The 18,482-nt window shown below is 38.9% G+C and overlaps 1 protein-coding gene across 5 annotated transcripts in view; it reads right to left on the bottom strand.

Moving 5' to 3' along the window:
* TRAPPC9 (trafficking protein particle complex subunit 9) overlaps positions 1 to 18,482 on the bottom strand; it is a 544,235-nt gene that overhangs the window by 222,993 nt on the left and 302,760 nt on the right. Inside the window, exon 22 of one of the 5 annotated variants that reach the window (XM_072851839.1) lies at positions 3,819 to 3,887. The exons of the other annotated variants lie outside the window; for them this stretch is intronic. Coding sequence (XP_072707940.1) covers positions 3,868 to 3,887 — 20 coding nt within the window. The 3' untranslated portion in view covers positions 3,819 to 3,867. Of the gene's footprint in view, positions 1 to 3,818; positions 3,888 to 18,482 lie in introns of those variants that run through there. 5 annotated transcript variants of the gene reach the window in all.

Genomic DNA, 18,482 nt, shown 5'->3' with positions numbered 1-18,482 from the left:
TAAAACACATTGGTGGTCTGAAACCGGTGAATAAAAACCATTTCCATTATTTATGTATATCTCATCCATTTCTATTTGCAATCAACATTTGAAAACTATTTTTTTTCCTTTTTCCCCTTGCAAGAGCATACATTTCCTAGGAGTGCAAACACTGACAAATTTAAGGTAAAAATAATTAAAAATAGATGAACACATAACATAATGTAACATTCACAGGGATGAGTACAAAAATATATTTATAATTTATTTCTATTTTATGAGCAGAAATATTTTGTTATTTGCTTTGGGAACCAGGACAAGCCCTTTACTTGATGCCTCTTAAAACCAGCTTAAAGCACACATTAAACAGAAAGAGACTGAACCAGCTCCCGCACTCATACCCCATCCCTTGACTTCGTAGGACCATTTTTTTTTACTTCTACCGATGCTTACTTCAGGTAACATCATTTTAAGTTTCTAAAACAAAATAGGACACACATCTTGTTAACAAACCATGCATCTTCCAGTCTAATTCTGAAAACTAAAATTTCCCTTAATAACGATGATTTCTTGGAATTCAGATGGGCAGAGGACCATTGTTTTTACTTCTACTGATGCTTACTCCAGGTAACGTAATTTTAAGTTTCTAAAACAAAATAGCACACACATCTGTTAACAAACCATGCATCTTCCAGTCTAATTCTGAAAACTAAGATTTCCCTTAGTAGTGAAGATTTCTTGGAATTCAGATGCACAGAGGTCTCAGTTTATGTTTCGTATATGGCAATCCTGCAGGAAAGGTTTGCTCAGAGGTCTCAAATGTTAATGGCAATTTTTTTAATTCCCATTCCACAGTCAAAATCATATTACTATGGCTTCACTCCAATAAAATACATGTGAAAAAAAAGTAGATTTTTTCTTTTTTATTCTCTTCCGCTTTTTTTTCTTTTTCTCTTGCTTTTCCTCTTTATTTGCAGTGCTGCAGCTGCACGGCTTAGTGTGTTCAGTAAGAACTTTCAGACGTGAGGCTCACTTTCAGATGTGAGGTTCACATAGCAGTGTGGGTAAATCTGTTCTCCTGTACTGAAAAAAGTGCCAGGTCATAATCAAGTGGCAGAGGACCTGCCACTGATGTCAAAACTCTAGTACATAAATTCAGGAATAAGGAAGCCAGCCAGTACAGTACAGTAATCCAAAGCTGAGTTCATCGATATTTTGGAAATTTCTGATTTTTCAAAAAATCTTCAAACTATTTTTGCAGATATTGCCAAAGAACTTTGTACATGTGTTGTATTATCATCTCCCTAACTGGTAATGACATTACAATGAATCTGTGAGTGGTACTGCGCTCTCTGACAGTCATGCTATTTTAAGCCTGGAAAGAAGAAAAATATACTTTTTTCAGTGTTTGAAGAATCCCTCTATTTTTTACATTGCCTGTCGGAGAAAGGCCAGCCTTTGTGCCAAGCTTCCTGAGCAAGGTATACGAGTAAAACGCAGCTGTATAGGAATAATCACCACTCAAGAGATCAATCGCACAGCTGAGAAACGCTCTGATGGGAAACTGGTTGAATATGAACCCATTAAACATATCACTGGCAAGACCGAATTTCAAAGCACACGTTCATGCCACAGCTGTACACAGTGGCTGTTAACCTTCAATTTTGAAGAGAAACTCTGCTGAGATAACCATCCTATTTGTCCACGCTGTCAAGCAGCCACACAGACTACACATATGCTGTTTAAAACACTGCCAGTTTTATAAAGGTTTCCAGTATTTTAAGACCTTTTTCTGAGGACAGAATCACTAATAATGAACCAGAATCGGACGGTTACTTGACACCAAAATAAAATCTTCTCTGCCGTCCTTCACGTGTTGCACTGCACATTATTGCAAGCAGCAACACCTAACGACTACCTAAAAAAATCAGCATTATGTACCAAACATTTTGACCAAAAAAAAAGACAACTTCAGCCACTATCAAAGACATCTTTGAAAGAGGTTAAAAAGTAACTAAAAAAACAACTGATGGATGCTTTTGTAGAAAAAACATGATACTTAAACTAGGAAGCTCTCACTTTGATTCTTCTCTAAAGTAAGGATTGCTTTGTACCTGGGAATTGACTGAACACTGACCCACAAGGGTATAATAGAGAGAAGAATCTTTTTTTCCTGAAAACCTCTTCAGTCTAAATTCCTTGTCTTGGATGAAATATTACTAGAGTAAATTGTAAACTTGCAAGAATATGTTGTAGTAATAAAAGCCCAATTTGTTGTAAGAGCTAGCAGGGAAAGCAAGGATGAATACAATTGCAAATGCAGACGTGAAGTGAGACAGGACACAACCCTCAGAATTTCTGGTGGAATTACCACCAACACTATATTCTCCTACAATTTTATTGTAGGAAATATTTGTAGTGTTGGTGGTAATTGTAGGAAATAGGAAATACTGTAGGAAATCCCTATTGTAGGAAATAGGAAATATTGTAGGAAATCCCTATTTTAAATAGAATTCGCTCAGAACAACTAGATGAGAAGAAATGAAAACAGAGGTTGAAACAAGTCTTGCTGCCTTCTCCAATTGCTCTCCTTTCTGAATTTCTCCTTTCTGAGTGGCAACAGCCTCAGCCCATTCCCATTGGAGCTACAGGGGCTGGCTGAGTTTGTCCTCCTTTTTGCAGCAGCCTCTGCTTCAGTGAAGTGACCCTCTACCTGTGCCCCTTTGCAGGAGGGAAGTCTCCAAATTGAACCCTTTCTTGTTGAGAGAGGACTAATCTTTCTCTGCCCCTTAAAGGACTCCACATTGCTGCCCAGCTAAATCTCTTTAACCAATACTGGACAAAAAAGTTCATATTACAGCTGCATAACAGGACTGCTTTAGGATCTCCTGAACCTATAATAAAACCAGCTATTCTCAACCACCTCTCAAGTACTGGTTAATTCACTGTAGAATCAGCATCTTTCCTAACAGCCCTCCTGTTTTTGAAATTGCAAACTACCTTATGAAATCTTAAATTTGGGCAAAGCCAGTTTCTGTCTGAGAACTGCACATACAAGTTTGTGATACGAATATAGTCAGCAGTTGGTACCAAAGTTTTTATTGCAATACACATTTTTTCATTTAGAAATATAAGAGACTCTGGGAGTCCTTCCCATTTCCTTAATTTATGTTGAAATCTGCAACCAATACATTTATTTCCTCTCTCTCACTTCCTTCACAAGCATCATGAGCACATGGCATTGCAGTGTTTTATGGGACTGACTATCACACTAGCGTCTGACCATTGGACTTGGCTGCAGATGTAGGTGACCTAAGGAGGAAGCAGAGGACACACGGTCACTCATTAAGGTTCTGAATGAAAACAAGATGTTTCCAAACAATTTTATTTGAGAGCAAGATCTGGTAGGCTGCTGGTTTAACATCAGCATGTTCTGACTGTGAAACAGCTGCCTTTCGCTTAACTTAAAAATTGCAGGAAAGAACGGAATGTTACACTGAAGAAAAAGTAACCTATCACCAGTGAATCATTTATATAATAAATATGATTTTGTTGTCCCCAATTTCCTAAAGTTAGGCAGGTGCCTAGATTTAAGCCCTGGACTAAACCACTAGATTGAACTTCATCTGATAAACTTATCAAATTTGGTAAGTTTGATCACAAAAATTAAAGCAGAAAAAATGCCAAAGGAGGCGAGGGTGAGCTAAAAGCTAGGGTTTGAACATAGTTACCTGCTGCTTCGCTCCCATGGGCAGTACAAAGTATGGTACAGCAGTACCACTTCATGCCCTTTTCACTCATATATCCCCTATACTCGAGCAGTCAGCCGTGTATGGTTTCTAACATATTTCAGGAAGAACTGATTATGCATATTTCCACCTTCAACTTCTATTCTGTCAACTCACTTCCTATGAAAAGAAGAATAGGGAAAAATGTAGACATAGACATTATTTTTACTATGGACACAGAAAGCAATAGTGCATAGAAGATAAGCTCTCCTAATATGTCATGGAAGAATTTGGTACAGACAGAAACAGTAAAATAAACAGCTTAAAGTAGTATCTTTTGTGATAGCTTTGCTGCAGAGTTACAGACTGATTACAGCCAACAAAAAAGCCCAAGACCACACAAGTCATAGTGCGGCTCATTGTGCACCAGGATAAGATGCCTGAATGAGCATCCCTCAGAAAGAAGAATTCGCTCAAGTGTGAGACTGCTTCTGGTTTTAATTCTGATTTTATTACAGGTCTCCTTCAGGATCTGTCCCTACAGATCTGTTTTTCTCCCATCTACGCACAGGATAGAAAGAACTACACTGTCAAATAGCAATTTATAAATTGGGGAAGCAGTGGGAGACTTCCTAAAGGTCAATTTTCCTGCAAGAAATATAAGGGCAAAAGCAATTTTTCCAATAAAATGAGAGAAGGGCTGGTCTTGCAGGATAAGGCATAAAATGAGGAGCTGGCAGATAAGGACTTTGTTGCTGTGCTCCTGATTTCTTGGAGCAGAATTTGGGAAGTTTTTGACATACAGTGTCAGAATTTTCCCTTACAAGTACCAGAAGAACCCCAAAAGGACTCGAGGTCTGGATACCCTTATTGTATTTAGGAGGCCTATCAAGACACTGTGCAACCTAAAGACTCTCTGACAATATTAGACTGATGCTATACAATTATTAAATAGTTCTGACCACAAAAATTGCTGCATCATAGAATCATAGAATACTGTGGAAGGGACCTTTAAAACTCATCTAGTCCAACCTCCCTGCAATGAGCAGGGACATCTTCAACTAGATCATGTTGCTGGGAGCCCCATCCAACCTGACCTTCAATGTTTTCAGGGATGGGGCATCTACCACCTCTCTGGCCAACCTGGTCCAGTGTTTCACCACCCTCATTGTAAAACATTTCTTCCTTAGATCTAGTCTAAATCTACACTCTTTCAGTTTAAAACCATTACCCCTTGTCCTATCGCAACAGGTCCTACTAAAAAGTCTGTCCCCTTCTTTTTTATAAGCCTCCTTTAAGTATTGAAAGGCCACAATAAGGTCTCCCCAGAGTCTTCTCTTCTCCAGGCTGAACAACCCCACCTCTCTCAGCCTTTCCTCATAGCAGAGGTGTTCCATTCCTCTGACCATTTTTGTGGCCCTCCTCTGGACCCACTCCAACAGGTCCATGTCTTTCTTGTGCTGAGGGCTCCAGAGCTGGACGCAGTACTGCAGGTGGGGGTCTCACCAGAGCAGAGTAGAGGGGCAGAATCACCTCCCTCGACCTGCTGGCCACGCTTCTTTGGATGCAGCCCAGGATATGGCTGGCTTTCTGGGCTGCAAGCGCACATTGCCGGCTCATGTCCAGCAGGCAATCCACCAGTACCCCCAAGTCCTTCTCCACAGGGCTGCTCTCAATCCCTTCATCCCCTAGCCTGTATTGATACTGGGGGTTGCACCAACCCGGGTGCAGGACCTTGCACTTGGCCTTCTTGAACCTCATGAGGTTCACATGGGCCCACTTCTTGAGCTTGTCCAGGTCCCTCTGGATGGCATCCCATCCCTCAGGTGTGTTAACCGCACCACTCAGCTTGGTGTCATCTGCAAACTTGCTGAGGGTGCACTTGATCCCACTGCCTGTGTCATTGATGAAGATATTAAACACCATTGGTTCTAATGCGGACCCCTGAGGGACACCACTTGTCACCAATCTCCATGGATATTGAGCCGTTGACCACTACCCTCTGGATGCGACCATCCAACAAATTCCTTATCTACCGAACAGTCCACCCATCAAATCCATATCTCTCCAATTTAGAGAGAAGGATGTTGTGGGGGACTGTGTCAAAGGCCTTAGAGAAGTCCACAGAGACGACATCCATAGCTCTTCCCTTGTCCACTGATGTAGTCACTAAGACCTCTCTGTCAAAGTGCGTTCACCTTTGCTGAAAAGACCTCCACGGAGTTTCTCCCAGACCAGAGACAAATGTCAGTTTTATTTCTTAACAGGCAGTCAGAAGTTAAAAGAGCTATGCAAGGTCTAGGGAAAAAAACACTGGAAATTTATGGAGACAGAAACAAAAATAAAAGAATTTGGCAATTCATTCAAAATAAGGTGGTAGCAGAGCTAACACAAGTGCTCCGGGATCCCAGGTCTGTGCACAGACTAAAGCATGGCAATGCCTCAAACCTGGAAGGTACGTATGGGAATAATGTGAACAAGCCACAGAGTTCAACGTGAATACTTCAAGATGTAAAATTACTCAATGCCCAAGTATTTAGAGAATTAGAGCTTCAATTTTCAGGTAAGACAGTCCATTATGAAGCATTTTGCAATTAAACATGTATGCCTTTAATATACTTTCCATAGTATGACTTGCACTCATCTCTACCATGTATGCTTGACACCTAGAGTGGGTAAACAACGGAAATCTAGTAAATTACACCTAAATTGGGTCTATCCTGGAGACTTATGTAAAGGGAAAATGGCCTTATTTGGTTTGGTTTCTTAGGTAGGACAGCAACTACAGAAAGGAAAAAAAATTGGAGGGGGAACCACTTTACACTTTGTTTTTAGTAATAATTTAAAACAATTATTTTCCTTGATAATTACTTTGTTGAATTTAGTTTTACATTTCTTACTTTCCTGTACCCACACAATGAACTGCAACAAATACCGTTGCCCACTCATTCAGCCAGAATTAGTGGAAAGTTAAATATAAAATACATAGTGAGCAGGGAAAAATGCAGTTAATCTCCTCTTCTAAAACAAGGCTCAATGATACTAAATGGGAACGTATAACCAAAAGTAGTGAAAAAAAAAATTTTTAGAAAATAATCAAAATACTAAGTCATAACTATAAGCGCATTAAGTCTTCAAAGTATGTGCTTAGAGAAGCCTTGCCTTAAAAAAAAAATCTGGAGAGAACATACTAAGAAAAAAGTAAATCTCATATTTTAAATTATTTTTGGTAATGGGTGATGGACTACTCAAATGCCTTTTCCAATTTCACAGAATCATAGAATGGTTTGGGTTAGAAGGGACCTTTAAAGATCATCTAGTCCAACCCACTTGCCATGGGCAGGGACATCTTCAACTAGATCAGGTTGCTCAAAGTCCCATCCAACCTTGCCTTGAGCACTGCCAAGGATGGGGCATCCACAACTTCTCTGGACAACCTGTTCCAGTGTCTCACCACCCTCATTGTAACAAATTTCTTCCTCACGTCCAATCTAAACTGACCCTCTTTCAGTTTAAAACTGTTGTCCCTTGTCCTGTCACTACAGCCTTGGAAAAAAGCCTCTCTCCATCCTTCTTATAAGCCCCTTTTAGATATTGAAAGGCCGCAATAAGGTCTCCCTGGAGCCTTCTCTTCTCCAGGCTGAACAACCCCAACTCTCTCAGCCTGTCCTCAAAGGAGAGGTGTTCCAGCCCTCTGACCATTTTTGTGGCCCTTCTCTGGACCTGCTCCAACAGGTCCAGGTCTTTCTTGTGCTCTTGGGGGCCCCAGAGCTGGACGCAGTACTGCAGGTGGGGTCTCACCAGAGCAGAGTAGAGGGGCAGAATCACCTCCCTCGACCTGCTGGCCACGCTGCTTGTGATGCAGCCCAGGAGCTGATTGGCTTTCTGGGCTGCAAGTGCCCAATTTCATACTCTAATGAATATTTTTACTTTCTGTTCTTATGTGCAACACCATGTATTTCGATTTTGTAAAAAAGGCATTGCAAAATTATTTTTTTTAAATTCTCTGTGAACAAAAACATGCATAACGTTTCATTTAAAGAGAACAGTTGTTAAAATACTGATAGCTGTTACCAGTGGGAAAAAAAGGTCTTCAGGAAAAAAAAAAATCTCCCTGAGATTAAATGCTTGTTAATCAATTTGATTTCTATTTTCAAAAACACTTGTGCCAGCCACCACCTACGGATGCATTGCCAAATTGGAACAAAAAGTCAGTTAAAATCAAATGGATTTTTGCAATTAACAGCAAAGAAAATTAATCATTCCAATACATATAATCTTCAATACTGTTCCAAAATGTGATCTCCTAATAAATTTCCACATTCTTCTCGTACTAATGGTTTTCAACTCATGAAACTGCAATGCACAACTGAAAGTGGCCAATAAGTGAAAAAGTGTCAACACATGAAAACAAGTTTTCCATAATCTCCTCAACAGGCAAATGCCACAGCATCTAAAATTAAGAATAACCTGACATTTCTGAACTAGAATCAGATCGCTGCTTGTTTTCCAGATGATCTGACTTCCCAGATTGCTTTTCCTATCTGCTGTATGCTGATCCCACCTACTGAAGTGCATCACTAAGTTCCTGACCAGATGAGATGTGCTACGCAGGGTATTCTGCAGGCAGTACGCTAAGTTAAAATCAACTTGAAGGGTTACAGTCAAAAAAGCATGTGTGTCTTAATGGGCACAAACCTCTTCTTAAGCTTCTGTGCATCACAGAATAAAACTGAAAGTAAAGTTTGTAGCCAAAGTCTCACTCTGAATATCTTAAAATGAAACTTATAATTTGAAACTGGTAATTTTTCTTATGGCAGGATTTTATTTAGGTTGATGCGTATAGTTAAAAAACCTCCTTGTAAGCCTAAAAGGTCTTAAATATTCTCCTGGCTAGTGATCAAATGGCTGGGCAAACACTACCAGCTTCTGCAGATTTTTACATTTCTGTTGAAATAAGCAACTATTGTGTTCCTCTTGGGTTGAAAGAAATCTCTTATAAATCTGCATCGTAACTCTTTTGAATTTGCAAGATCTCATGGATCTGCTGTTGGTCATATTTTGGCTCAAAAGGAGTACCATGCATTAAATTATATTAAGAAGGAAAACTTTGGGGCTTCCAAAATTAATTTGCTCTGAATCACCAAAGTGAAAACCAGAAGCAGCTGCTCCAAGTGCTGCACTGGGCAGTGCACAAGGAGAGCAGTGATTCATTTTGACCAGGGAAAGAAAATAGCCTTTTTTCTTTCTTTCCTTTTTTTGCCACTTTGGAGCAGCTTTCAGGCCACAAGCATACCAGCATTTAGGAATCCAAAACTCATTGTTGCATTTCTATCATACTTTATTTTATCAAATATGATTATTTTATTATAATAAAAGTATAGAATGAAATTGGTAAATGATCAGAATTAACTACAAAGATTTTCAGAAACATCTAGAAGTTTGATTTGTTTCCAGTTCATATCTTTTACTGTTTACATTTTGAATTTAATCTGAAATGCAAGCAGATTGATTTTTATTTTATTTGCTACTTTGTCAGGGATCTTAAACCTATATAAATTAACCTTCTTTCTTCCTGTGACTTACAAGATCAACCCTCTTCTTAAAGCAGAATTACCATTTGTGATTTTTTCTGCATCACGTCAGATTTCAGATACCACAACCCATGAAAACATCCAATTGATTTTTCTTTCCCTCCAACTGAAACATTATACATTGGTTTTCATGCAACTTTCCCTTTTTTTCTGTTCAATATTTCTTCTGGTTGAAGCTTTTGGAACTGAATTTTGAGATTAAGGCTATACTAAGACTAGCTGGTGTTTCTAACAGCCTTTGTCATTGAAGAGAACAGCAAAAATTTTCACCTCGGGGTAATCTAGAAAATGGAATTAAAGACCTACAAAATAATTTTAAGGAACACAGGTCAGCATAAATGTCAGCATTATGAATGGCCAAGTAAATAGGCTGGGGACAGGGAGATGAGGAAAGAGCGGGTACTTAATTATGGATTGTAATGAAACATTAAAATTCTTTCTGATGTGAAGAGTGATCCTGTTTGTTCGCTGTGGCTGATGAATGCCACCAATTTTGGTTCAGTTTCACTTTGCTCAAGGGCTTTCAGAAAATTTCATCAACAAAAACCACAGCAACAATGTCATTAGGGCCCTTTTCTATTTCTGAGTTGAGGAAAATCACTAGGGTATATAATAAAATTCAGCAAAGAAAGAGGTAAGAAGGGTACTTCAGGTGACCTAGAGACAATCATTCAAGAAACAGGTTATTAAACATTATATTAACAGCATTTGCAGCACATGTATTATTTAGATAAACTCCCTTTATTTAAGACTTGATTATAACCTCTAATTATTATGCAATTCATGTATTCAGCAGAAGAATTTATAAGCTAATTTGCTGACTTTATTTGTAAGTGTTTGTACTGAGAGGATCACATTAGTTTGTTCACCCACAGATTCACAATTAGGGAAAAAGATATTTTATGGTGAGCCTATTAAAGGTTTTCAGGAAAAGAAAGTAAAATTATCCTAACTATTCTATTTTTAAAATATTAAAATAAATCAAGTAGAAATCCCTTCAACAATCTGTTGCCAGTTTAGAACTGAAGTTCCATATTTCTGCCCTGTTTTCTGCGTTGCTTTCCCATTCACCCTTTGTCACATATCTCTAGCATGCTTAAGAATATTTGAAATATCACACATACAAGGCAATTCTAAGCAAAAATATCAAGTCGCGGCATTGCTCAAGGTCTCAGTAATACAAGGACCTTTTTCTTTCCTTGCTGTATTTCTAACCTCCTATTGAGTTTTGAACATTTTTTTTTTTTATTCTCAACAGTGCTTACGTCAGATTTTGACAGAGATGGTAAGTGTACCTTATAGGATTTATGAACTACTCTTTATGAAATGTTTGTAGAATTCAGTGCAAAGCTTAAGTAAGCAATACAGAAGTTTTAATCAAACACATTATGAATTTTATATATTTGCAAAGCAGCTAGTTAGAGCATATTTTCATTCCTTAAGGATTTGCTTATTGCAGAGTAACCAAAATATTCATGATTCTTAATTACTTTCCAAAAAAAAAAAAAGTTTCTTCCTTTGAAATTTTCATTCATTTCAATATTTCTTTAGGGCTTTCTTACATCTTCCTGATACTCTAGATCATTCCATTTAGTGAAAAGCCAGAATCCAACAGCAACATGCCTTCTTTGCAGTAAGTATATATACTATTTTCAGCTTTGGAAGGAACAGAGGTGGGAGTCAGGTCACAGGAATGAGGGAAACGAGTTGTAGGCTATACCTCATTTAAAGCATTATTAGGCTGTACTCTCTAAATTCCATCTGTACTCTCATATCTACTTCATGTAGGGGCATTTACACTTAAACACACAAGATCTGAGCTAAGAGAGTTGGTGCCTCCTTAAAGACGACTCAGAATCCTTGGTGTCCACCCAGGCCTCAGAGGTACTGAGAACCTGAGGTTATGGGCCCCACCAGAGAGCTGGGGATGCTTCACAAACTCAAAACCAGCAAGTTAAAACTACAGTGAATCCCTTTTCTCTTTTTTTTGTTTTTTTTTTAATATATGGCTTTAATATAACCATATTAAAACTTTAATTTTGTATGCATGGAATGGTAAATAACAATGGACCATAATCAATTGTTATTATGAAGAATGAGGTGCCCCTAACCTGTGTAATAGAACCACCCTCTTGATAATCCATCAAGCACTTTGCCAAGGACACTGCAGGGACACTAAAAGCACCAGTTTCACCGTGGTAGTATTTCTACTCAGCGTGTACGCACTTGTTGGTATAAGGAAAGAATATAATTTCTTGTGCCTACCAGCTTTCATCTTCAGAAAAGAAGTATCACTACACAGCAAAGTTCTTTTCTATTGATCAGTTTGTATATACCACCATTAACGTATGAAAGTTCTAGGGTTTGCAGCTAACCAGAACTGGGCCCCAACATAAGTTTCTCTCTGAACTTCAGTTCTTCACCGGCAAATCAAGAACGGAGGACTTGATTGCAATGTGACACTGCATACAGGTCAGAGCAGAAGCAACAGAAGTATACGGTCCACTGAAACCACACCTTGTCAATCAGGCTGTCAGATTATTTTGAAAATCTTTTTACTAGTCAGCATCAAATTCTTTCAAAAATTTGTTGAGATCCTTTATTTTCTCTTTGAACTCTGTAGGAATCATCTTCAAGCAATAAAATCATATCGCCTGCCAGAAAGGAAAAAAGAAGTATACTTTTACACTGCTCATAGCATTGCAACATTTATGAAGCAGTGTGCTTCAGTTAAAGCTGCGGCATTCAGCTTTTTCATGAAGCATGATGAGTTTTCCATAAATTGCAGCCACGTCTCTCCTAGAGGGATATGAATAAAGTCTATTTATGGAATATTCAGCAAGTGGATGCAGGGTGAAAATATCACTTGTGTCTTCAAAGACTAAATTAGCAAGTTTCTGTATCCTGGATTCCATAATCTTGTCCATAAGCTTTTTGTCTCCTCCAAATGTTACATTTTTTACAGAATCACACACTAATCATGTAAACTAAACTGACCTGCATACAGCCTCAGTAAATTTTTTGTACATGTACAGAAACACACGTGTGATAGAAATGCTATAAATACAAACACATAAAACTGTGTCTAGAAATAGGAACAGCAACAAACACATTCTATAGAAAAATGTGAAAGCTGAGACAAAAAATATGTACCTCCTCAAATGAATACCAAGATGATTTGGGTAAAGGAGCAAAGACCACTAAATCTTGCAAATATCCTATTTAATACTCTTTCCCTTGGTCACTTTGATTTAGCTGGCAGGAATAGAAATCCGTGCTGCAATGTGACAACCACAGGTAATACTAATAGCAGTAATAATTGTTCACTCAGAATTCATTATGTGGTAAAATCTTGTTTTTCCAAGGCAATCAAATATCCATTAGTCTCATGCCTTTTTTTTTTACTTAGAATCATAGAATCATTTAGGTTGGAAAAGAGCTTTAAGATCATCAAGTCCAACCGTTAACCTAGCACTGCCAAGGCCACCACTAAACCATGTCCCTAAGCACCGCATCTACACATCTTTTAAATACCTCCAGGGATGGCAACTCAACCACTTCCCTGGGCAGCCTGTTCCAACGCTTGATAACCCTTTCAGGGACAAAATTTTTCCTAATACCCAACCTAAACCTCCCCTGGTGCAACTTGAGGCTGTTTCCTCTTGTCCTGTCGCTTGTCACTTGGGAGAAGAGACCAACACCCACCTCTCTACAACCTCCTTTCAGGTAGTTGTAGAGAGCGATAAGGTCTCCCCTCAGCCTCCTTTTCTCCAGGCTAAACAACCCCAGTTCCCTCAGCCGCTCCTCATAAGACTTCTGCTCTAGACCCTTCACCAGCTTTGTTGCCCTTCTCTGGACACGCTCCAGCACCTCAATGTCTTTCTTGTAGCGAGGGGCCCAAAACGACGCAGTATTTGAGGTGCGGCCTCACCAGTGCCGAGTACAGGGGCACGATCACTTCCCTACTCCTGCTGGCCACACTATTTTTGATACAAGCCAGGATGCCATTGGCCTTCTTGGCCACCTGGGCACACTGCTGGCTCATATTCAGACGGCTGCCGACCAATACCCCCAGGTCCTTTTCTGCCTGGCAGCTTTCCAGCCACTCCTCCCCAAGCCTGTAGCGTTGCATGGGGTTGCTGTGACCCAAGTGCAGGACCCGACACTTGGCCTTGTTGAACCTCATACAATAGGCCTCGGCCCATTGATCCAGCCGTCCAGGTCCCTCTGCAGAGCCTTCCTCCCCTCAAGCAGATCAACACTCCCGCCCAACTTGGTGTCATCTGCAAACTTACTGAGGGTGCACTCGATCCCCTTGTCCAGATCATTGATAAAGATATTAAACAGAACTGGCCCCAATACTCAGCCCTGGGGAACACCACTTGTGACCGGCCACCAACTGGATTTAACTCCATTCACCACAACTCTTTGGGTCTGGTCATCCACCCAATTTTTTACCCAGCAAAAAGTATTTTGTGTTTGACGTACACAAAAGAAGTATGCTCCTGGACAAGATAGACATAAATAATTCCAAAATTATTTTTGCAGAAAAATATAAAAGAATGTACATTCTGGGAAGCCAAAAGCCCTCTTCCTACATCTTCATGCACTTGAGTCTAGCTAGCAGCTAAGAGGTTGAGTGTACGTTGGTTCAGAATAATACTCAGCAGTGTGTTTAAGTCAGTGATCCAAATACTGCTAATGCTGAAGCAGATGAACTACTGTCTTCAATAGAAAATTAAAATTTTAAAAATCGCCTGTTTTCACAAGGCCTGAGGCTGTTAAAATTCCACGTGTGTTTTCTCTCTTGAAATGATATATGAAATCCTCAGCTGATAGGATGTTCTAGCATAGATTCTATTATTAAGCCATGCGAAGAGGCATTGGTAATTATTACCAATTTTATTTTAGGCATCAGTACAGAAAAGTAGCTGGAAGAAGTTATTTCCAAGCAGTTTTCTCAGTCTTTCCAGACTGATGTCCTACAGATAAAATATAACTATCTTCCAAAGAAAATGTATACATTTTCAGTACCACAAAAAGGTCAACCACTCTCACAAAATTAAGTTCTTAGAAGTTCTGGTGTTCTTTAGTGGAAACAAACCACTAAGTAATAATAGCATAATGAAGTTAGCTTGGCAACAAGCTTCCAGAAAAGAACCGACTCTCTAAAGAAAATGTTAGAGAAAAATCATTAAAATCTCCAAGATGGAGATACTGATAGGAAACATTCTCAGGGATCCCAGGAAAAAATGTGAATTAAAATACATTAAAAGTATTTTAAAAGTATAAGACATTTTGTCATAGCTCAGATAAAAATTAGGAATCCTAGGAGTTAGTACTGTCAAAACCTGAGCAGAGCATAATAGTGTACATAATTTTATTTAATAATGACAAATAATTCTAGATGTTTTAACCCCAGCAGGATCAGACTCTTGGCTGAACAGAAGAACTGAATGGAGAGCATCTTTCTTGCAACATTCTTTAAGGCCAACTGTTCTGTTTTTACTACTTCCACAGGAGAAACAGCTAAGGCATATTGGTCTCTGTGTCCAACAGCACCAGACACAAGCCCCGTCAAAAAAATAGAAAACATACTCCAAACCTAAATCTGCAAAGGCCATACTTGCACAGAGTCGGAAGTAGGCAAACAGCATCACTTTTCTGCAGAGTTGCCTGCGCATGCCTAAGTGCCCGTTGCAATTCTGTATACCATCAGTACTAGAAGACAAGAAAATTTTATGAGAGAGAGCAGAGCTAGGCTGGCTCCCTTCTTCTGTTGCATTGCATGATTTATTTATATATATTAATAAACTCTATTTGTAATCGTGCACATCCCAAAATTCGAGGACAAGGACAAAAATACAAACATGTACCCAGTAAATACCACAACTTCTCCCAATATGTTCAAGTAAATCTGGATTATTTTCACATAAATGTGCTGGTCAGTAGAATAAGCACTGAATACGCATACATGCTGACTTGGGTTTTGATTTGGTTTTGGTTTTTTTTAGAAAGAAAGATCATGTTACAATATGTCAAACAAAGATGATATCATATACTTTAACCAGATGAACAGAAATGCTGAGAAGCTAAACTACTGGTCAAAACTTCAAATACATATTCTTTTAAAAGAAAAGATGACATGTAGAGAAAACAGTTATCTACCAGCAAGGTTTTCTGTGTTAATCTTGCATCTTGTTGACATCTTAACTAAGGCGACAGATTCAGGGCTCCCATTGTAGTAAAGCTATTTAACTTTCACAACGTGTTTTCCCCTTCCTGATCATAACCTTATGTCCTTCATCTCACCTTAAGATTCTAAATACAATTAATGTAATTACTCAAGAAAAATTACAGTGCCCGTAAGAGGCTTTTGCAGCTATTTACAAGCAAGTTAACCAGAAGACAGAGTGGAAGTGGAAGTACGCAGTCAAATCTGCCCCTAACTCACAGGCTGACCTTGGGGAAGTTGCAAAACCATGACGATACCCCTCAGACCTGGCCTGACTTGGCATTTCTCTTTAAGATTAAGATGGGCCCTGCTTTGAGTGGCATCTGAACCAGATGATGGCAGAGGTCTGGTCCAGCTACACTGTATTGATTCCATACTGTACTGTTTAGTGCTTTTTGACTTCTTTAAATCTTTCATAGCTCACTGACAATACTCCCTTCAACAAAAATAAAACAAAACCAACTTATCCAAAGTATCGCAATAAATTTTCAATAAAGGTGGAAGACAAAACCAGATGTTCTGAGACCTGGAACTTCAAGCTTTTGTCATAAATTTATTTCTTCCTTCTTGCTCCACTTTGCTTTAGTGCCTCCACCTTTAATCTAAATTTTGTATTCTGAAACTATGGGTTTGTTTTATTTAACTATGTTTGCAAAGCACTTGAAAAGTGAAATGTAACTACTAGAAGTGATTTCATAATTTAAAAATATCTATTAAAATTCTAATACATGGCATTTTTCATTTCTCTTTATTCCTGTAAATATTTGTTCCAAAATATGCAGCAAGAGTGCTAAATGAAAGATGTTACAGTGCAGTCTCTACACAACATATAGAAGAAACTAGAAACAGTACAAATACTGGAAAAAGTGTTTCCAACTGTCATTCAAAACATATGTCATACACAAATAACAACTATACAGACCTCCACAGCCTCCCAGATCATTATGTGGATATCAAATTTGTCTCCAATTCTCTATTTACAGCCCTCTGGGACAAAGCAGAAACAGCTGCCTTTATTTCAGATGCCAGTCTAACAGTAAGTTTTAAGATAAATCACCCTCTATGAATAATTAATACCGCTTTCTCAGTGAGATTTGTGATTATTAAGTCATTATTTGTTTATTTTCACTGATGATTACTCTGTTTTCCCTTCTCATGTTTAGTCATACAACTCTGGATAAATGAGACTTCATCAGATAATTTGCAAATTCTGGTTAGAACTGAGCAGTCAATTCTTAAGTTTTGTATTTTAAAATATCTAGCTGACTAGGTATATGGATCAAAGGATATTCTGTGATGGGGTTTCATATGCACAGAACCAGCCTTGGATTATAAAGCACTCCAGCAGTGGAAGGTCTTAAGGTTGGTACGCTGAAGCCCAGAGAGAAGGGCATCAGTTATAAGACACAATTTTTAATGAGGATCACATAAAGAAGTGTTGTGATAGGGATGAAGGAGATTCCTTAGCAAACTATTTCCTCTCTCTTTTTTTGGGACAGAAGATACGAGTCTGCAATTCTCAAAGCAATCAAGGCAATCTTCCCACCAGCCGTTCAAATCACTAACGCTACAGAAAACTATCGGCGTTTCTCACCAGGTTTGTCTTCTGTCGGACTGGTGTGTTAAATCAGTGCAAGCAAGTCTGGCAAGAGGCAAAGCTGGAACAAATTAGGTAGCAAAAGAGCACAAAGTAACTGAGGAAATAATCTAGAGGAAGACTTGGCAGCAAGGGGAGAAAACTGTTTTCAGAGATATCAACTGCTTAATTTGATGTACCCGGCACCTATACGAACACTAGTGCCAAAACCCAGGAGTACACAGCCGGGCAGAGGGGAATGCACAATTACTCCCTCATAGCAGCCCTCATCTTAGGTCAATTAAAAGTCCTCCTCAAACTACACTTGAGGAAGAAGGAGGAAAGCGGTGGGTTGCAGGATCAGGAGGACACTAGGAATTTGAAATCCCATCTGAAGCTCCTCTGAGCCTTGATACTGAACTGGGCTTGGAATAAACTGAGAGTAGGTTTGTGGATGCTCTACCTGCAATTACAAATAAAAGCTTTTCCTAGCGGTGGTTTCTTGCAGTTCCAGGATGAGGAAGGTCTTTGGACAGAACTATTGCTGTGATGCTGAGGAGGATATTTGGAAGTCTTCACGTTCAGAAAGACGAAAGCCTAATGTCACCTCATTGCCAAGCCAGTGGCAGCTAAAGGGAGTAACAAAAAAGATTTGTGAAACAGCCAAATTACAAGTGAAAGGACTACTCTGACACACTGATGTGCAAATAAAGACACTGGAAGTAATTCAGTATAGAAAAAACATTTGCTTTGCTTATTAATCAGGGATATTGCCAGAAGCAAAATATAGTCCCATAGTTTTAGTTTAATTTCAAAACTGGTGTGAAAGTCACACATTATTAAACCCTGAATAGGAGACATTGTTCTGACCAATCATTTTCTAAGCTTTATTTACCATCATTCATTCCTAGTGCATTTTAAGCCAGTATCATAAATGAGTCACTCACTGGTTAAACCGGGAGGCTGCGAGACTGAACTTCCCACTATATTATTGTCTTATTTTGTAGCCGGAGGCAAAGTAATGATCTCTTCTCAGTCTGTCTATATGTAATATGCACATTAAGCTTCTCACAGGGATATGATTCGCTCACTGATGATAAGAAACATTTCCGTGTTCTCAGAAGAATAGCATCATAAATGCACAACAGGTAAGCAACAGAGTGAAAACAACTGTCTTCTCATAGCAGTGCAGCTGGACAATTTAAAAGTTACAACAAACTTTTTACCTAGATATATACCATTCTCTGGTATCAAGCTCTCCAAGGTTTGTGGTTTTAAAAAAAACCAACCAACCAAACAAAAAAAGAATCAGCTTCCCAAGTCAGCTTCCAGCCTTATAAACATAATGTTGACCAGAAGAGAAAAGTCAG

This window comes from Ciconia boyciana, chromosome 2 (assembly GCF_034638445.1).
Source record: "Ciconia boyciana chromosome 2, ASM3463844v1, whole genome shotgun sequence".
Taxonomy (NCBI): domain Eukaryota; kingdom Metazoa; phylum Chordata; class Aves; order Ciconiiformes; family Ciconiidae; genus Ciconia; species Ciconia boyciana.
The sequence above is the reverse complement of the archived record's forward strand: the minus strand, read 5'-3'. Positions and strand labels throughout refer to the sequence as shown.